The sequence below is a fragment of the Cyprinus carpio genome, chromosome A23, assembly GCF_018340385.1.
Source record: "Cyprinus carpio isolate SPL01 chromosome A23, ASM1834038v1, whole genome shotgun sequence".
NCBI classification, from domain to species: domain Eukaryota; kingdom Metazoa; phylum Chordata; class Actinopteri; order Cypriniformes; family Cyprinidae; genus Cyprinus; species Cyprinus carpio.
In genome coordinates, this window is record NC_056594.1 from 24,103,930 (window position 1) to 24,124,100 (window position 20,171).

General features: G+C 37.0%; 4 protein-coding genes and 1 long non-coding RNA gene across 6 annotated transcripts; 4 read left to right on the forward strand and 1 right to left on the reverse strand.

Moving 5' to 3' along the window:
• Positions 1-598: 598 nt before the first annotated feature.
• LOC109057743 (iodotyrosine deiodinase 1) lies at positions 599-3,864 on the forward strand. The gene is made up of 5 exons (XM_042713694.1): positions 599-791; positions 2,421-2,621; positions 2,811-2,970; positions 3,468-3,624; positions 3,742-3,864. Exons 1-5 carry the CDS (start codon positions 608-610, stop codon positions 3,862-3,864), a joined length of 825 nt encoding a protein of 274 aa, XP_042569628.1. The 5' UTR covers positions 599-607.
• Positions 3,865-5,095: 1,231 nt separating this feature from the next.
• On the forward strand, positions 5,096-8,793 carry LOC109057803 (suppressor of IKBKE 1). 2 transcript variants are annotated; one of them, XM_019075035.2, is made up of 5 exons: positions 5,096-5,427; positions 6,804-6,909; positions 6,989-7,131; positions 8,028-8,141; positions 8,221-8,793. In XM_019075035.2, exons 1-5 carry the CDS (start codon positions 5,272-5,274, stop codon positions 8,338-8,340), a joined length of 639 nt encoding a protein of 212 aa, XP_018930580.1. In that variant the 5' UTR covers positions 5,096-5,271; the 3' UTR covers positions 8,341-8,793. The 2 variants fall into 2 exon arrangements, with proteins under 2 accessions (XP_018930580.1, XP_018930581.1); XM_019075036.2 differs by having other exon boundaries at positions 5,271-5,403.
• On the reverse strand, positions 5,117-9,550 carry LOC122135133. Its single transcript, XR_006153366.1, has 2 exons — positions 9,188-9,550; positions 5,117-5,456 (listed from the first exon to the last, which is right to left on the reverse strand). It is a non-coding gene; the product is annotated as an uncharacterized LOC122135133 (long non-coding RNA).
• A 255-nt stretch (positions 9,551-9,805) lies between these two features.
• LOC109057802 (MICOS complex subunit MIC10-like) lies at positions 9,806-12,251 on the forward strand. The gene is made up of 4 exons (XM_019075034.2): positions 9,806-9,968; positions 11,365-11,412; positions 11,499-11,608; positions 12,080-12,251. Exons 1-4 carry the CDS (start codon positions 9,905-9,907, stop codon positions 12,086-12,088), a joined length of 231 nt encoding a protein of 76 aa, XP_018930579.1. The 5' UTR covers positions 9,806-9,904; the 3' UTR covers positions 12,089-12,251.
• Positions 12,252-12,868: 617 nt separating this feature from the next.
• LOC109057801 (5-hydroxytryptamine receptor 6-like) lies at positions 12,869-19,308 on the forward strand. Its single transcript, XM_019075033.2, has 3 exons — positions 12,869-14,976; positions 15,607-15,741; positions 16,213-19,308. The coding sequence occupies exons 1-3, from the start codon at positions 13,966-13,968 to the stop codon at positions 16,570-16,572; spliced, it is 1,506 nt and encodes a 501-aa protein (XP_018930578.1). The 5' UTR covers positions 12,869-13,965; the 3' UTR covers positions 16,573-19,308.
• Positions 19,309-20,171: the final 863 nt, after the last annotated feature.

The following is a 20,171-nucleotide window of genomic DNA, read 5'->3' on the forward strand; positions in this document are numbered from 1 at the left end:
TATCATGTAACTTAAATTTAGATAGGTCTGCTGTTACTCCGTCCGTTTTGCTCTGCCAATGAAAATATTACCAAACAAAGCAGAATTGACATACGATCGACAGGATCCGAGCAACACATCAGGTGGTGGGGATTCATTCCCGATTGAATCAACATATTTGAATGAATCGTTTGAGTAAATGATTCACCGACTCATTCATAAAGACTTCACTTGATCATTCCTGACTGAATCAACGTCTTTGAACGAATCGGTTGAATGAATGATTCATAAAAACTGGTTACTTGTTGCCAACTACTGACATATGAAATGAGTCACTTAAACATTCCCACCACTAATGCATTTTAATTGTTTATTTAATAATAATAACAACATAACAACAAAATTAACATTATTTTTACATTTATTATCGAATTATTATGAAATTTATACTTAGGCTATTATACATATTACAGATATATCATATGAATGACTATTGTGTGGTAATCAATTCGTGCCAATAGTGTGTATGAGTTCCCTGGGAGCTGTTTAATATTAACAGAAGAAAGTGAGTCCCTCCCCGTTGAGTGAACTTGAGTGAAACTCCTTCTTCAGACTTCACTCGTTCATCATGGCGGTGTTTTCGTCTCTTACTCCGGTGTTCGTGGCGGTTTTGTGTGTGATTATCGGGTTTCTCTTCAAAAGCTCCCAGAGAAGAGAGACAAGATCAAAGCAGGAGCGTTCAGATCAGACAGCCAGACCATGGGTGGACGAGGATCTGCAGGATGATACAGAAATCAGCAGTAAACACAACGGTACTCTCCACCACTACTCACATCATCACTAGTATAATACTAAGGGAATTTGACTTTATCTTTAACTTTTGAACATACTGGCCTACATGTTTGTTTGTTTTGTTTTTTTGTTTTGTTTTTTATCTTAATGTTTTCAGTATTAAATAGTGTTTGCAACCCATCATTATACTCTTTAATAATATATATATAAGTAAATATATACACACAAACACACACACACACACACACACACACACACACACACACACACACACACACACACACACACACAAAACTAATAAACTATTCAAAAGTACTCCTGTATGTAAAACAGTAAAGCGCATGATCAAATCAATAAACAAAATGATTTGGATTGGAGAAACTGTCTGGATGGTTCGAGTCAGCACAAGAGTGGAAAGCAACCGTAACCTCCACACAATAGCATTTATGTGAAGATGTCTTTGAAGAGGGCACCACGTCAAGCGTAATGATGCAGAACATTTAAAGAGATCTTAAAGTTTGAGATCTCAAAAAAGGTAAGAACTCTATGCTGGGAAAGAGTTTTGAACCGAATGCAAAGGTTCAAGTCCAAAAAAGTCTTGCTTAAAAGATGTTGCTACATTCACTATTACAGTCCACTTTCAAAATAGCACTTTAATGTCTGTTGATGGGCACTGTTTATATACTGTTTATAAATATTTTGTTTCATTATTGCAAATATGCAATCATATTTTTCATATATGACAAGGTTCTTCCATTAGATTACATATTCAAACTTTTTCAAAACATAAGAGAAGAGTAGAGAATTAAAATAATAATAATAATAGTTCACCCAAAAATGAAACATTTACTCACCCTCAGACCATCCAAGATGTAAGTGGATTTGTTTTTATATATTTGGAGAAATGTAGCATTACATCACTTAGATCACCAATGAATCCTCTGCAGTAAATGGGTGCCGTCAGAATGAGAGTACAAACAGCTGATAAAAACATCACAATAATCCACACCACTCCAGTCCAGCAGTTATTGCTTGTGAAGTGTCCATAATTCATAATAATGATTCCTCCAGTTTAAAAGTCTAGTACATCTACTGTTGTTCTCACACATCAAACTCTGCCAACGTATTTGTTTAAAACAGTTTGGACTGTTTTTGCTTGTAAAAGGTGCTTGATCCTTCTGATCCAGACATCATGTCTTTTTCACTAATAAAGAAAACTAATATTATGAGATAATATTATGGATTATGGACTCATATTTTAGCTAGAAGCAATGGTTTGAAGTTTAAAATGTCATGATGGATTTGTTTCATACAAACATGTAGCTTTTCGCTTCATAAGACATTAACTGATGGACTGGAGTGGTGTGGTTTATTGTGATGTTTTTATCAGCTGTTTGGACTCTCATTCTGACGGCACCCATTTACTGCAGAGCATCCATTGCTGAGCAAGTGATGAAACTACACATCTCCAAAAAATCTCTTCTTATGAAAAAACAAAAAAACAATCTTGAATTCATTATCACATATACATCTAATTTTCTTTTTTGGGTGAACTATTCCTAAAGCCATAAGACTGCCATGTTCACCCTGATGTGAGTTTGTGATTCCGTTTATTGGCGTTGGTGACTCAATCGATTGTCTGTGCACAGAGGATGATGATGATTGGCTAGACACAACAGAGGAAGAGAACTTACCCCATATCCCATACACCCCAATTCAGTATTCTGCTACTGAGATGCTGGAACGATCTGAAAAGTTCTACTCGCTCATGAATCTGAGACGTTCTGTCCGCTTCGTCAGTCCAGATCCGGTACCAAAACAAGTGATTGACAATGTCATACGCACTGCAGGTAATGCAATCACAATGATGCAATGGGCTGAATTTGTCGTGTGATTTGGCAGAGGTGGAAAATCACTATTCAGCTCAAAAGACAAAACAATTCAAAGCCTACTCTTTGTGTGTGTGTGTGTGTGTGTGTGTGTGTGTGTGTGTGTGTGTGTGTGTGTGTGTGTGTGTGTGTGTGTGTGTGTGTGTGTAGGCACTGCACCTAGTGGAGCTCACACTGAGCCCTGGACGTTTGTGGTGGTGTCTGATGCAGATGTCAAACACAAGATCAGAGAGATCATTGAGGAGGAGGAGGAGATCAACTACAAGCAAAGGATGGGAGACAAGTGGGTCCATGACCTGAAGAAACTGAGGTGCGTTTCAAATAGACATGATGTGTAGTTTTATGCAAAATACTTGTTTTATTTTTACTGTAGTATTACTATGTACTAGTAGTATGTATTATTTAATTTAATTATTATGTATTAATAAACTGAATATAACAATTACAGACATAACAAAAATGTGTTGACTAAAACTTAGCTATTACATTAGTGCCACCTTGTGGTTATTATTTTATTTTATTTTATTTTTTACCATGGTTAGTGTTGTTTCAAACAGTTAAGTGGTCACATAATAGTAATAATAATAATTATTATTACTATATTAGGATTTTTGGCAACTACATACAAAAAAAAAAAATATATTATAATAAATAATTATAATAATAACAAAACAATTTAATAAAATCCTTTAGCTGTGTTACTAGAGCCCCCTTGTGTGTTTGTTCTACTATAACTAATTGTATTTTAAGAATTGATATGACTTTTGAATTCACTAGATAACAAACAAGTAAATGTCTCTTTCACAGGACAAACTGGGTGAAGGAGTATTTGGATGTGGCTCCATATCTGATTCTAGTGTTTAAGCAGACCTATGGAATTCTGCCCAATAGCAAGAAAAAGACTCACTATTACAATGAAATCAGCGTGTCCATTTCCTGTGGCATTCTGCTGGCTGCCCTGCAGGTCAGACACACAAAAGCAATTTCACAAACACACAAATCAAACATTTTATATGTATATAAAAAGTGTATCTTTGATTTAAATGATGTGTAATATTCCATTGTTCTCTGCATTGTTTAGAATGTTGGGCTGGTTACCGTGACGACGACTCCTCTGAACTGCGGTCCACAGCTCAGGTCCCTCCTCCAGCGACCGGCCAATCCAGCCACGCGGAAAATCCCGGCCAATGAGGAAGGAGAATGAGTTCTAATGCTGCTTCCTGTTGGCTACCCTGCATCTGACGCCAAAGTGCCTGACCTCAAACGCAAGGACCTAAATGACATCATGGTGACTGTGTGACATTATCAACTGCTATAAACAAACGTAATACAATAAAAATGCAAATTTACAGACCTGTTTTGAATAAAAGAAATGAGTGTTTGGCAAATTAGACCAAATGTTCTCATCCTACTGCTTTATTTTTATTATACCTTACCATAAAGGGATGTTACAGTAATAGTTTACATAAGGACACAGTTCCTCTCTGTACGCTTCATATATTATGAATCGGCTGTGATTTATGCAAAACATTAAGTACATGTTTGTATTTTCCCATGCTAATACTTTATGATGTTTTCTACACTCTCACTGACATATTTGAAAGGGCTTTATGTTTATTTTAAGGCCATTGCAAGATAATGCAATCTGTAATGCAAAGATCATTTTTTCAATAAACATCTCTAAATTACAGTCCACCATAGTTTATTTCTGTGACAAAGCATATATAGTTAAAGATGTAAAAGTGTCATTTGTTAGATATTGAAATACTTTATTCTGTCCCACCTTATTATGCAGAGACATAAGCTAAGCTATTTGTAGGATAATTCAACAGAAAAGTGTAAACACTACATTCTGTAATTTGTAATATATATTAAATTAGAAAAAAAGTAGATTGATAGAAAAATAATAGAGAACGCTAGTATTAGAGGGTACTTTTTTATATTATATAAAAAGAAAACAAGCAGATAGAATTGTAAAAGAGTATAGAACGCGAGTGTTAGAAGGTATATTTTTTTATAATAAATAAAAAGAAAACAAGTATATAGAATAGAGAGTGCTAGATGCTAGTGTTAGAGGATCAAGTGTTTTATAATAAAAAAGTAGATAGAATAGAGAGTGCTAGTGTTAGAGGGTATATATAATTTTATAAATAATATAATTACATTAAAAATAAACCCAAAACTTTCATTTATTTTGAAAATAAAGGTGAAGCGTATCCTTCGTCAGATGTTAAAATCATTTCTTCTTTCCCATGTTATTATACAAAGACAATTTGTGTAAGCTATTTGTAGAATAATGATAAATAAAAACAAAAAAATAATTCGAGTACTTTTATTGTTTTTATTTATTTATTTATTTATTTATTTTCATCCAAAAAGGGCTTTTATTTTGAAAATACATTCCCTGTACTTACAAAAGAGTTGACGCATTTGACGTTGTCTAGTACAGGAAGTTCTTTTCCTTGACAGCTTTCCTTAATCGTCTATCTTAGTAGATTTGCATCTTGTGCTCGATATAAGGAAGTAAATATGTAATATATCTCACCATTTTCTACTTCGACTGTTAGCATCAGGCTCGCTGAGGGCAGCGGTGTAGTTTGTGGAGGTGGAGATGTGCTCGATGGAGAAGGTGCTGGGCGACGCGCGGACGCTGCTGGAGCGGCTGAAGGAGCACGACACTGCCGCGGAGAGTCTCATCGAGCAGTCGAGCGTCCTCAACCACAAGATCCACAGCATGAAGGAGGTCGGAAACTCTCTTCCTGACAAGGCATGATATGAAATCTCCTACTGAACACCCTACAGAGCACACATATGACCTCTAAGGGCATGCATGGACAGATTACTGTAATCTTACAACGTGTTATTGCATGTACATTACACAATATGAGCCAATTATTGTTCCACAGCGTGGGGTTTAGTAGGTAAGATCTGGACTGATGAACCAAAGCTTTTAGGTCGGATGGGTAGTTAGTTTTAATGTTTGTCACTGTTTTGCTCCTTGATCAAGACGCTGTACTGCAAAAAAAAAAAAAAAAAAAAAAAAAAGAAGAAAAAAAAACATTTATTTTTGTCTTGTTTTCTAGTACAAATATATTAATATTCCCAAATCAAGATACATTTAGTTGCAAAGCAAAATTATATTAGGTCTTTTACTTATTAAAAAAAAAAAAAAAGATCAAGTGTATGCTTAAAACAAGACAAAACATCTGTCAACAGATTATTTTCTTACTTCATTGACTACTATCTATTTTTCTTGTTTTTAACAAATTTACGTAATTTTGATAACATTTTTGGAAAACAAGACTTATGTTGTTATGTCTTATGTTATTTTCCTTCTCATGTTAATGGATCTGGATCTTTTTTTTTTTTTTTTTAGATATTTAGTCAAAAATCCTAAACAAAACTTATGGATAACAGCTTGGAATATTGTGCAAACATTTTGCTGATAATACATTTTTGTGTTAATGCTGATAACTAATATTGTGCCTGGTATAATAAATCTATACTGTTGTCATGCACATTAAATCTGTAATTAAGCTGTCTTTAACATTTTTGGAAAATCAAAATTATGAATAAAAACATGATAAGATACAATCTTGATGGTTGAGTTTTATGAACAATATTTGTTAATATTTAAAAACAATGTAAAAAATTGAGAACCCTGTATTTATTGGTTAATCTGTTGTTTATTTTCTTAAATAATATGAAAAAATGTTAATTTTAATTTGGTTAATTGGTTGTTGTTTAATAAAGGTTTAAAACTACATGAGTGAGTTTTATGGTACTTCAATAAAAATAAAATCATTAGCAGTCTTGGTGGTATGGTTTTGTGTGATTTTTTTTTTTTTTTTTTTTTTTTTTATAATAATTATTAATCGATCATCAAATTTGTTAGGAATTATTATTATTTATAATTACTATTATTTTGATAATAGATTAATCTATTGATTATTTTATTGATTAATCACATAACAACATATATAGATAGACACATAACATGCAGTCTGAATTAATTGATAATCAAATTTGTTGTCAGTTTAGATGTTCCAGCTCTAGATCCCTGTATATGATGCGTCTAATAACTAATAAATGAAGAATAACTAGTAACCACCCATTATGAATTTCTGTTTTTCCTGTATTTAGTACACGGAGGAAAGCACGGAGTATCAGGAGCTGTCCAGATACAAGCCTCACATCCTGCTGACCCAGGAGAACACCCAAATCAAAGACCTCCAGCAGGAGAACAGAGGCAAGGCGGCGCGAGTTTCTTCAAAGTGTCTCGCATGTGTAGAGTAAATCCCTGATTCGACTCTTTGTGATGTTCACAGAGCTCTGCCTCTCTCTGGAGGAGCACCAGTACGCTTTAGAGCTGATCATGGGCCGATACCGAAAACAGATGCTTCAGCTGATGGTGGAAAAGAAAGAGCTGGATGCCAAACCTGTGCTTAACCTTCACAAGGATCATGCTAAGGTGCCAGCCCGACCTTTGCTTTCTTAAAAGAATAGCTCCAAAAATTAGGATTAGTTGTAAATGTACTCACTCGCAGGCCATCCAAGATGTAGATGAGTTTGTTTCTTCATCAGAAGAACAGATTTGGAGGAATGTAGCATTGCATCACTTGCTCACCAATGGATGCTCTGCAGTGAATGGGTGCCGTCAGAATGAGAGTCCAAACAGCTGATAAAAACATCACAATAATCCAGAAGTAATGCACATGACTCCAGTCCATCAGTTAATGTCTTGTGAAGTGAAAATCTGAGTGTTTGTAAAAAACAAATCCATCATTAATGCGTTTTAACTTTAAAACCATCGTGTCTAGCCGAAATATGAATCCATAATATATAATAACACTTCCTCCAGTGGAAAAAGTCCATCCTCTGTTATCCTCTCACATCAAAATCCACTCACATATTTGTTTAAAACGGTTTTGGACTGGTGCTTGATCTGTGCATATTTCTCTCCTGATTCAGACGAGATGACTTTTTTACTGGAGAAAGAAGTATTATGGATAGAGGACTCGTATTTAAGCCAGAAGCAACGGTTTGAGGTTAAAAACATCTTGATGGATTTGTTTTTAACAAACACAGCTTAGCTGTTAATTGATGGACTGGAGTGGTGTGGATTACATTCTGACGGCACCCATACACTGCAGTGAATCCATTAGTGAGCAAGCAATATGATGCTAAATTGACAAAGTCTGTTCCCATGAAGAAAGAAACCCTACATGTGAGATGATCTGAAGGCGAGTAAATTTACATTTTTGGGTGACCCGTTCCTTTAAAAGTTAGCATCCGTTTCTTTAAGTTATATTGATGGCATGTTCAAACATCAGGCAGAATGAAACCTGAAATAATTCTTTATTCCAGGAGGTTCAAAACCAGTTGGAGCGGATCTGTGAAATGGGTCAAGTGATGCGTCGAGCTGTGCAGGTGGATGACAAGCGCTACTGCTCTGTAAAAGAGCAACTGGCACAGCTTGAAGTAATGGCTTTATCTAAATCCATCAGCTTAGAGTTTCTGCTTTTGTATGTTCATGTAACACATCATTTTGTTGATGCAGATTGAAAACAAGGAGCTCAGGGGTCTGCTGTCCATCAGCAACAGCTCTGTGAGGCCACAGAGAGAGGAGACAAACCCTGCAGAGACGGCAGCCCAGAGCCCTAACAAACAAGAGCCCTGATAGAGCAAATGTCACTTTAGATGGCAGTTTGTTTATTTGTATGTCAGGTGACCTGGCGTCCACTGACATCTCTGTCTGTATTGGGTTCTCTAGTGTTGAACTGAACTGTCCTGGCGGGGGTTTACTTCCTGCTGCCTGATGATGCACTTTCTGAAGTTTGTTATTAAAGATGCTGGTGTTTTTGTTCAGGAAAGATGTATCACCTCTTCAGTTTTTTAATAATAGATGCTTAATAACTTAAGGTAAATTTGCATTATAGATCAGTTCTGGCTCTATTTCTGTTTGCATTTTCAAAAAAAATAAAAATTGTGTTTGGAGTACTCCTATATTTGTGAAAACTGATTATTAACAGGCCTGTTAACTCATTTTCATCTCAGGAAAGCAATCATATGTACTGCAGTTGTTATTTTGTATAACAATATGTGAAATAAAATACAATTATTCAAGTTTAAATGTGATGAGTTTTATATTTCATCAGAAAGTCGATGTTTATGTGATAAGTTTTAAAGTATGATATAAAATTTTAAAAATTTCTCAAAACCATACACCACAACACACTGTGACACATAAAATCACAAAAAATATATAAAAATACTATATACACATAAAATAAACTAAAGGGATATATATATTTATAATTTGTAATACGTTTTAAAGTGTGATTATTAATCTATAATTAATATTTAATGAAACTTTCCATTAAATATTTTTTACTCTTAATATTCAAAAATTAATATTTAAAATTACTTCAAAATATTTGTTTATATTTTAAATTATATATATTTTTTAAAAACGAACTAAAGGGTTAGTTCACCCAAAAATGAATATTAGCTTGTGTTTCACTCACCCTCGAGGCATCCTTAGGTGTATATGACTTTTGTTCTTTCAGACGAATACATTCGGAGTTATATTAAAAATTGTCTATATTGTTTATATCGAAATCCGACATTTTTCTTCGCAAATCCTCGGTTTGTACTTCTAATTCGTAACCGGTGTGTTGTTTTGCTCTCTCGCGCATTTGTCACTAATAGCAACGCCGACGTCATACGTCATCTGCCGGAACTGCTTCAGTGTATGTCTGACAGAACGGTGTTTATTACGTTTGGAATATGGATATTTTTCTTACAAAAACACATGGATTCGCTACAGGAGGCCTTTATTCACCCCCTGTAGCCGTGTGAGGCATGTTTTATTACGAATGCGCGCGCTTTATTTGACGACTTGTGCACTGTTCAACTGCAACACCCGCTGACTGCAGTTTTTAATGTAACTCCGACTGGATTCGTCTGAAAGAAGAAAGTCATATACACCTAGGATGCCTCGGGGGTGAGTAAAACACAAGCTAATTTTCATTTTTGGCTGAACTAACTCTGTGTTTTGTATCTGGGCGGTGATCGCACCCCCCCCCCCCCCCCAAACTTGCGTTATTTCTCCGCCTGTCCAGCAGATGGCGCTATCACGCAGCGCGTAGACACTCCTCCACTGCCGGTGAAGGAAAGTATGACAGCGTACTACAGCCTTCAAGCCAAAGTCATCCGCTCCACCGCTGCCGTCCGCCGTTATCATGTCTGAGAAAGAGCTCGGCCAAAAGTGGGACCGCTGCCTCGCAGACTGCGCTGTTAAATTCGGTAAGAATTCATTAGATTTAATAATCAGCTTCGTTTGAGGGCGTGTTGTCACGTCCGTGTAGGGCACTCCGGTCACTGATAGACGCGCACACGTTGGGTTTGGCTCAAAACCTACTGAACTCCCTACATAGACGCCTGTAAATGCTGTTTTGTTTTAAAAGAAGCTCATTAGGCTTTAAGAACTATGGTATTATTTTATGCGTTATACTAAAAAGGTAAAGTTACTACTAGGACCGCCTACGACTAATCCATGCAGCTCTTAGTATGACACACTTTAATAAATCTGTGTTTTTTTGGACTGTTTTTCTACTATCAGAGCTGGGTAGATTACTCACAAATTGTAATCCGTTGCTGCTTCCAAATTACATGACAAAAATTGTAGTTAGTAACGTAATTCATTAGATTACACAATAATCAGAGTAACTTGTTTGATTCAAATATGATCTTGAACCATATTGATATATATAAAAAAGTAATAAAATATATTCCATTTGTTTTAATTAACAACATGTGTGCATTAAACAATATACTACATCAAGGTTTTCCAAACTGGGATTTGTGAGTTTAATGAAAAGCTAATGATTTATTAAATTATAAATGTCAAATTAAAATGTCATTTTAAAATAACATCAATCAAAATAAAATACTAAGTAAAAAAAAATAAAAAAATTATATTGTTTACCTGCAATTTATGTGACCTTTAATCAACGTCAGAGAACCGTAAACATGCAAATGTGATACTTAATTATTAAAATATTTATTTTAAAATTTCAGAGGTTCTTCAATTAAATATATTAGGTGAAAGAGGTGCAGATGACAATAAAAAGTTTGGGAATCGAATAGAAATTAATGTGTTCATGCAGTGTTGAAACACTTCTTAAAACTGAAATGATTTTTATAAATCCAGTGGTTAAATCACGTGTGGCTACTTGACTAGTGACTGATCTTTGTGTGAATGACCACAAAACTAAAGACTTTCTAAACGTGTGGCAGGCTAAAAACTGTAATCAGTAATCTGATTATGATTATTTTAAAATGTAATTTAATCTAATTACAAATAGTTTTTGGAATCTGATTACATAATCCAGATCACATCTAATCAGTTACTACCCAGCTCTGTTTACTATGTACCATTGTAGTTATCATGGTATTCTTTAAAGTACCATGAATTCACAGAGAAAAGGCACAAAAGCTGTCACTGGGGAGGTACCTTTTCAGAAGCAACACTTTTGTTCCTTTTAGGTACTAATATGTGCCCTTCAGGTATAAAAGTTGTACCCTTTGAAAAGGTACCGCTCCAGTAACAGCTTTTGCATCTTTTTTTTCAAAGTAGTTGTATCAAGATACGATATGGGCATGCTGGGTAATTTTGTAATATGATGTCTTTCTCTAATAGGTACCGGTCTGGGTCTAGGAATTGTGTTCTCTGTTGTTTTCTTCAAGCGTAAGTATATTACATTATACCTTGTGTAAAGCAGATTTATTAGAATGAGCCTTCATCCATGCTAATGTGAAAATTTGTTTGTGCAGGCCGGACGTGGCCCATTGTGTTTGGTACAGGACTGGGTCTTGGCATAGCTTATTCCAACTGCCAGAATGACTTGAGGTCACATTATGTGCTGCACAGTAAAGTTGCTAAGGTTTGTGTTTTTATGGATTTCACGTGGTGTCTTGATCAAATCTCACCAAGCAGTTTAAGTCTGTGTGGCCGAAATATCTGTTTGCATTAGAGAGCTTGGGCTCATTTATAAAAACATGCATAGAATGATCCTAAATGTGAATGGATGAAAATATTTCTAGAAATATTTGTATTAAAAATGTATAAAATGTATATACAAAAATCTGCTTTCATTAAGATACTATTCAAGTTTTTGTTGATAGTTTCAATTAACTTTTTATATTTTCTGTTCTGTTTTTATATTTTTAATAATTGTCTTCATTTTGTTTGAATAAATGTGTACAGCTCTGATGTTTTGACTTAAATTATATATACTCTGATTTGTTTGTGTCTTTAACATAAGATTATATGCATGGAAACTCTCTGACTGACGGCATTAAAAGATCATTTGAAGGGTTTCAAATCCTGGCCTGTTTTCTCTTGTCTCTTTCAGGAGGAGTAGAGTCGCATCAGTTATGGATTCTGCAATCTGCCTTGCTTTTCATATTCAAAGCCTGACACAACAGACTGGTTATCTCTCTTTCTCCATAACATCCATGTTCTTGTACAGGACAGTCTGTGTTTATTTAATAAAATATTAAAAAAGCAGATTTTAAGTTTGCTAAGGATGATTTGAATGTGATTTTTTTTCTTTTATTATTTATAAAAAAATGGCCCTACAGTAATATGCATTCCAAAAATCATAGTCTTCTATTATATCCCCAGTGATAACATCCTACGCTGTCATCTAGCTTTTGACCCAGGCCAAGATGATATTTGGCAACCATGCTAAACTAGTGCACTTTGCTTAAAGCAAAACATTTGCACAAACCTGCATTGTGTCCAGAGCAGTGTTGGCATGGTGACAGTTCTTCAGTAGTGAAGTACAAGCATACCTTTTTTTTATATATTTATATATCTGGTGTGCTTATAATTGCACTATTGTAATGTTGGTTTTTACATAAAGATAAAAGTACATATCGAAATAAGTTCTCATGCATGACCTTTTTCAGAAGTAAGGCTTCAGGGAATTGATGCAGGCGTGTTGGCTGTAATAATTATAAAATAAATCATATTTTGCTTTTGTCAGAGGTATACTGTTTAGGAAGATCTTTTCAGCTTTTTTTTTTATCTTGGAATAAACATTAATTTCAAAACCCGTTTTTTCCTCAGTTCTAATGTTACAACCAAAAAAACAACACAACCAAAAACACAATTTAAAAAAAAATAATAAAAAAAAAAAAAAAAAAAAATAATAATTATGACTCAATTTCCACATCTCGGTTTGCAAAAAACATAAATGACAGAAATGCATTTAAAAGGGAAGTCTACTGTGCAATAGCAGCTTTATTGAAAATGTTATTGTAGTCTGTGTTTTGACAATCAACCTCCAAAAAAAAAAAAAAAAAAAAGAAGATTTTTGATACCAAATATCACAGTCAAGAAGAAGCACATAAGAAAAAGTGTTTACACGCACAAACAAAATGTCTTGTAAAATTAAATTTTAATCATTTGGTAGCAATCATATATTTTTTTTTCATATCTCACATTTACATAAGCCTTTTGTTAGATGTTAATTGCTTGCCTCAATTAACCCTGAATAACGATCGGCTGTGAATGTGCATAAAGTCGCATTAAGTGCGCGATACTCAGACACGCTTTATGCCCAGCGGCAGAGTGTAGATCCCACAGGCACCCTGAAGTGGACGATACAGGGATTAGAAGGGCGCATGGAACAGCAAAGACGCCAACACGGTTACCTCTAGTGCACTTGTCTGCTCCCTTTTACTCAATTACAGCCACACAATTACTGAATAAAGAACACTAATCTCATAAAATGCATAGAAAGCAAACAGAAAGAACTGGATCAAGATAAGTTTGTTTTTTAATTCACTCATCTAAAAATATCTATACGGTAGTCTTGCTCTTGTGATGCTCCCTTTCTTTCTCTCACACTCTCTCGTACCGAAGCCCACCTCTCAGTTGCCCTCCCCCAAAGAGTGTCATCATGACACGTAGCTTTGAAATACTCTGACAGGCACAGAATTGCTCATACTGGTGCTAAGCATTGACGAAGCCAGACTATTGACAAGGACATTTGTCATTTTATTGCTTTGCTCATCTCACGTTAACAAATGGAGGGATGGCAGCTGAATATACTTGCACTGATGTGACTGAGGCACAGAGAGGGAGTGAAATCACCAACCTTGCCAGGGGAAAGATGGAAAGGATTACTAAAAAACGGGACATCTTGATCTTTTTTGCCACCTGAGGTGGTCTGCATCAGATTTCATTGAGGTGACCCGCAGATCAACTGTTTCACATTCAGCATCATTCTCAATGCACTTGAAAAACGCTGGATGTGTGTTCGCTTCATCGAGACCACAGGAATCGCACACAGTCCTATTCAACTCTCCGATGATGAGTGGCTCACCTATCCCTCGAGTAGAGGCAGCATCAGGTGTGGATGCCTGGAATGTTCACAGGAGCTTCAATGACAGCGGTACTATCGGTGATGGTTGGAGCATTAGTGGCAGCGGTCCCTGGCTTCTCGCAGTCATGCTGTCCCTCATAATTCTGGTGACAGCTTGTGGGAACATTTTGTTGATTGCCTTGGTGTTTGCACATCGGTCGCTGCGCTGCACCTCCAACTGCTTCCTAGTGTCCCTCTTCCTGTCAGACTTGATGGTGGCTTTGGTCGTGATGCCCCCTGCTATGCTCAATGTGCTGTGTGGGACCTGGGTGCTGGCGCCTGGATTCTGCCCCGTCTGGCTTTGCTTCGATGTGATGTGCTGTAGTGCCTCAATTCTCAACTTGTGTGTTATCAGTTTGGACCGTTACCTCCTCATCATCTCTCCGTTGCGATACAAACAGCACATGACCCCGCCTCGTGCCTTGCTTCTGGTAGGTGGGGCTTGGGGGTTGGCAGCCCTTACTTCCTTTCTGCCAATCAAGATGGACTGGCACAGTCTTGGTCGCACGCAAGACCTTTCCGAGAACAATCCCGCCAACGCCACAGTTTCGCAGTCGAGTTTCTTCTACCCCTCTTCGTACTTCCAGCTTACCACATCAGGGACACCGTCCATGCAGTGCCGCCTGCGGGTGACTCTCCCCTTTGCCCTCGTGGCGACCTTTCTCACATTCTTCTTGCCTTCTACAGCCATTTGTTTTACTTACTGCCGGATCCTGTTGGCGGCCAGAAGACAGGCACGACAGGTAGAGGCTCTGACTCATCCTCCTTACCCACATCATTCACCAGGCGAACCATCTCATCCTCCTTCTCCCGGTCATGCCATCCAGGATGGAGATGATTACAGCCATCAGGAGCCACCCGTGTTGCGGCAAGCTCTGGTGAGAATTTCTGAGTCTGAGAAAACAGTGGGATAGAAATTCAATTCTTCAAGTAGCAAGTCTTAGAATAGAGTTATAAGATGCCATTTCTGGTGAATGTATTGCTTCGTGTATTTGTGTAAGAGTGTGTGAATTCTTTTTAAAACTTGCTGAGTACTTTCGACAAACTAAGCCACTTGGAGTGCATACATTCTCAAACTGTTTTGGCCTATTGTTCATTCACATACCCACTGCTTATGCAAGTGAAGGCTGTGATCACTGACACAATGCAGCGTGTTGAGAATGTGTAGAGAATTCCCTGCACCTTAACAAACACAAAAAGAAAGCTGAAATATGTAGCGGAAAAGGAAAATTCAATTTTAAGGACTGGAACAGAAAGTAATGAGAGACAAGATGAGGATGTCGGAGTGCCAATAAGGCATTTGAAGATGAGGAAGGGCGAAATGGGAGGGTAGAACTATTCAGACCTTGTGAGGCACTCACTTTCAAGAGCTTTCATCTGAGAGACGGAAAGACATAAATAATTACCCAAGGCCAAGGTAATATTACTACCCATCTCTCAGCAGGCGAATCACTGTGAAATCTCTATGAATATATTCTTTTCTGTCTCTCTCTGTCTTTTTCTCTCAGTTGTCGGTGAACAGTGAGCGCAGACTGGCACACAGGCAAAGGAAGAGAGCTCTGAAAGCCAGTCTAACCCTTGGAGTCCTCCTGGGTCTCTTCTTCGGTGCCTGGCTTCCCTTTTTTATCACCAACATGGCACAGGTCAGTCCACGAAACACAGTTAAGAAGCATCCTCATTCACGTTGACTGCGAAACTCACTCACATATTGAACCTTACCTTGACCTAAACAAGCATGTAGCAAAAAAGGGGATGGGTGGCAAATTAATTGCAATATGACAAACTGACGAAGAGAAAGATTCCTATTTAATTGTGCAATTATTCCTTATCCTGCTCTCAAGCTTTCAACGATCCCGTCCCCCAACTGTGTCCCTCACTTTGCTCAGATTTCGAGCTTCTGGGCAAGCCTGTCTCTAGCCTTCCTTCACACACAATATGGTGTGTGAATAGCACTCCATCTCTATCTCCTACTCTCCCCTTCTTCATCCGTGGCATCCTGACATCCTCTTCAAATGAACTAGACATCTTTGACCTTTTCCACCTTTTTGGTTTTGAGTCTCAGCTACGTTATGTATTGATTTTGTGATCTAAGATCTTTTCTTCTGTACATTCAGGCGGTGTGTGAGTGCGTACCACCTTCCTTCTTCGATGCCATTACCTGGTTGGGGTACTGTAACAGCACCATGAATCCAATTATATACCCAATGTTCATGAGGGACTTCAAGAGGGCTTTGGCACGGCTTCTACCCTGCTGTTCTTCATCTCAAGCCCCTCGTAGGCCATCGTTGCCACTTTCCCTTTCTCTACGCAACTCAGGGGAGCCACAACTACCCACTGAACCCCCCTCCCTTGTGTCCGACCCACCTCAACTACCGGCGACGGCGACAGACGCTGTTAACCTTCTCGATGCAGAACACGCTAGGATTGACCTGCCTCTGCTGCTGCCCAACCAGGTCGATACATTAGATGATTGATACGCCAACTGAGACAACAAAAGAAGCGCAATATACTGTGGAAGGCAAAATGTGTGACTTTATGAAATGTTTTTTGAAAATACCATTCTAAAAAAAAAAAATTAATGGGATAAGTGTTAATGGGATGGTCATGCCTAAACATGAAGGCTGCATCTCTAATCAAGGCAGACCAAAGAGATTGTACATTTAGCACAGACTCAACACGGATCCTGCTTCATTCATTACCATAACAACCAAAACAACAGATGGATAAAGCAGACGAGAGCGAAAGAAATCTCACTAAAACCTCACACAATGTCAAGTGGGTTGTCTGTGGAACTATAATTCACATCTTAATTAAAAAGCAAACCACACTTCTAATGAAGGGGGAAATGGTATACATGAAATACTGACAGTTTTCACATAGCAGTTTATCACAAATTATATTGAGCAGTGCTTAAAAAAAAAATCAATATTAATTAGAGATGACATCTGCAAATAACTTATATTAGACAATATCAGAATGACAAAAAGACAAGGTTCTAGTTGATTCTAGCTTATATTGCTATGTTACATTCTGGGTGGTGTCTAGATGGTAACCCTTCTTCTGGCATAAGTCTTGAGATTCACATGCGACATTCCAACACTGTGTTTATTTGAGTCCCACAGCGACCCTACGCCCAACCCTCAATCCTGGTAGCAGCAAATGCGACTCTCAGGAGAATTTCTTGGAACAAGGTATACCATCTAGACCCTACCCATATATTTTGAGTTGTGAATTATGGAAATGTCATGATTTCATTGCTCATGGCTCAGAACAAGGACGTTTGTGAATGATTAACTGTCCTTGTGCTTCAGTGTGCGACTGGTAGGTTATGTTTGTGCATTCAGTAGTCCAGTTTGTGTCGTCCCAGTCCCAGGACGTGTGCTCACAGTATGTGTCACTTACATCTTCTCTGTCCATTTTGCCCTCATCTTGAGATGGTTAAAAATGATCCTTGACTCTGAGAGCACATGGCGAATGTGTGGTCCCTTGACGGGGTTCAGGGATGCCATCACATTCACTGATGGAGTCCAATAAATCAGATATATCAGGGATTTCCCAGCCATTCTCAGAGTCCTTCCTCTCACACTGTTTCTTGTCTTTATTTACATTTGTCTCTGTGGTGTCTGAGGTATCATTATTTGAAATGTCCATGGGTGGTCCCCCTTGACTCTGCTCTGACCAGCTGATTCTGGAGTGCCTGTTTATTCCTGAGATAAATGTACCAGCTGTAGTTTGCCACTCATGGCTCCAGCTTCTTCCCTGGAAGGAACCCTTACTGCGACTAGGATGGTGTCCATTTGATGCATGTAGTCCAGGTGTCCTTTTACCTAAGAGGTGGACAGAACACACCCAGTATTCATAAAGCAAGTGGAAAAGACTTTACATTCCCTAACAATTTTACAGTGCTTGCAGTGCATTATTATAGATTGATATCCTCATTCTAATTTTAGTGGTGCTAGCAAACCTTTCAGAAAAATCAAGCTTTGGTGCATAACTCAGGCATGCATGATACCTCAAACCACGCAATGGTTAGTACTTTTTTAAGCTATCAAATTTAATTTTTTTCATGCCCTCCCACATACTTATATTATAAACAGAGAGGCCTGAACCAACATATAGAGAATAAGCTGGAATACTTTGATTTAGCCAATAAGTAACCACTTAGCAACCATCCAGAATACCCTAGCAACAGACTAAAAGAACACCATAACAATGTTTTGCACAGGCAAGGACCAATGTAAAATGTACATAAGGGTAGATGCCATATTTAATTTTTCACAAATAAAAATATAGAATATGCACAGTCTTCTCAAGGGGTTGTAATGTTTTTAACTTGGCTGACTGATTTAATTTATTTTCACTATAGCTGCTTTGACATTGCAACATCACATTATGTGACATCTGCTAAGTTTTTATATGAACAGCGAGATTAAAATGGCTCTGACAAACCTAAACCTAATTTAAACCTAAAACTGTAACACTATTCTCTTACAAGCACTGGTATTTATTTCAGGAAATGCAAATTTAGTTGCTCATTAACATTTCTTCACATGCCGAACGAAGGTGCAATTCTTCACATGCCTCACATTGCAGTCGCATAACCGGGGTTCTTGAACTGATTACCTTGCCATATCTCCAGCCGATTTATCTAAGCTATATAATTATGCATTTTACTGCTTTCACGAAAAAAGCATGACATGACAAAAGATACAAAGCATTTGTTTATTTGTTCCGGATTAAGGCAGGTGTTATGTAACCTGTATTCTGTGTCTGTGAGTTAAGGAAGATCTCAGATCCAGTCCTTTGTTTATGTCACATGGATGGCTGGCATGATGACCTCTGTTGAGATGTACAGACTTGCTCAGTGCATTGTTATGATTCTGAATGGATCATTTTAAGTTCAAGTGTCTTGATTTTTTTACATTTTTGTCTATTGTATAAATAACACCTTTTTAGGTATTTTTTACATTTTTATGAGGTAACAGCATTGAATTTAAGGTCTCCACGCGAATATCAACGAGCAACTTCCTGCGACAGTAATTACAGTAATTGTAGTCTTTTGTGGGTGACAATATAACAATGCCCTTTCTATTCACGGCAGGGGGTGTTCTGCAAAAAGCATTAAATCATTTTTCTCCAAAAAAGTAACTTCAGATGACTTCAAATCTTAGCCAACTTGAAGGAAATTAAACTTTGACTCTGTGATAATACAATGTTGTGCCACTGGGTTGAATAGTTACTTTTGCAGCCTGTAAATTTAATCTGAATCTAAATGCATCTCACAAACACCAAGAATATTAATAAAAAACAACATCTATCGAGAACATCAGGGAATTCATTCTCAGTGCATACATGTATTTGCTTAACACTGATGACAGATCAACATTGATAATTTTGCAGTCTTGCAAACTGATTGGCTGGAGCCCAGCGACAGACCGTTGGACAGATGAACTTCCGTACAGGAATCCAAGAAGCCAATCCGCTCTAAACCAAATAAAAACAAAAAGAAACATATTTACACGTTAATGTAATAACTAGGACTTTCAGTTAGAATTAACAATAGTTATTACAAATGATGAAACGTAGTAAACAAAATCATAATCTCCAGATTTGTTTGCAGTTAACATGTAGTGACTTTGTTACTTTTTAATAAATGAATAAATTGTCAATTCTAATTCTTGATCCGGTGGCCAAAAATGTAATTCCATAAATGTGTAATTTAAATTTGATTGAAGACTGGAGTAATGATGATGAAAATTCAGCTTTGCATCACAGGAATACATTACAATTGAAAATATATTCAAATAGAAAACACTTTAATATAATTTCACAATATTACTGTTTTACTGAGCATAAAAGACTTCTTCCAAAAATATTTTAAAGAAATATTACTGGACCCAAAAGTTTGAACAGTAGTGTAAAACAGAAAAAAGAAAGAGTTAAATTAACTGTAAAGGGCTTTGAACATAACCCTTGACCCTTAGTAGGAGTAATATTAAAAGTGTCTTGCAATATCCATTAACAATCTTCCCAGCCACTACCCTGGACAGTCCCTGCCATGCTTTCTCCGATC

What these genes read in the sequence shown, in the direction of transcription:
- LOC109057743 (XM_042713694.1), top strand. Translation starts at nt 608, where the DNA reads ATGGCGGTGTTTTCGTCTCTTACTCCGGTGTTCGTGGCGGTTTTGTGT. An exon ending in AATCAGCAGTAAACACAACG is followed by an intron (nt 792 to 2,420) that starts GTACTCTCCACC and finishes GTCTGTGCACAG; the next exon opens with AGGATGATGATGATTGGCTA. An exon ending in CATGACCTGAAGAAACTGAG is followed by an intron (nt 2,971 to 3,467) that starts GTGCGTTTCAAA and finishes TCTCTTTCACAG; the next exon opens with GACAAACTGGGTGAAGGAGT.
- LOC109057803 (XM_019075035.2), top strand. Translation starts at nt 5,272, where the DNA reads ATGTGCTCGATGGAGAAGGTGCTGGGCGACGCGCGGACGCTGCTGGAG. An exon ending in GAAACTCTCTTCCTGACAAG is followed by an intron (nt 5,428 to 6,803) that starts GCATGATATGAA and finishes TCCTGTATTTAG; the next exon opens with TACACGGAGGAAAGCACGGA. An exon ending in TTCACAAGGATCATGCTAAG is followed by an intron (nt 7,132 to 8,027) that starts GTGCCAGCCCGA and finishes TCTTTATTCCAG; the next exon opens with GAGGTTCAAAACCAGTTGGA.
- LOC109057802 (XM_019075034.2), top strand. Translation starts at nt 9,905, where the DNA reads ATGTCTGAGAAAGAGCTCGGCCAAAAGTGGGACCGCTGCCTCGCAGAC. An exon ending in AGACTGCGCTGTTAAATTCG is followed by an intron (nt 9,969 to 11,364) that starts GTAAGAATTCAT and finishes TTTCTCTAATAG; the next exon opens with GTACCGGTCTGGGTCTAGGA. An exon ending in CTCTGTTGTTTTCTTCAAGC is followed by an intron (nt 11,413 to 11,498) that starts GTAAGTATATTA and finishes TTGTTTGTGCAG; the next exon opens with GCCGGACGTGGCCCATTGTG.
- LOC109057801 (XM_019075033.2), top strand. Translation starts at nt 13,966, where the DNA reads ATGCACTTGAAAAACGCTGGATGTGTGTTCGCTTCATCGAGACCACAG. An exon ending in CCGTGTTGCGGCAAGCTCTG is followed by an intron (nt 14,977 to 15,606) that starts GTGAGAATTTCT and finishes TTTTTCTCTCAG; the next exon opens with TTGTCGGTGAACAGTGAGCG. An exon ending in TTATCACCAACATGGCACAG is followed by an intron (nt 15,742 to 16,212) that starts GTCAGTCCACGA and finishes CTGTACATTCAG; the next exon opens with GCGGTGTGTGAGTGCGTACC.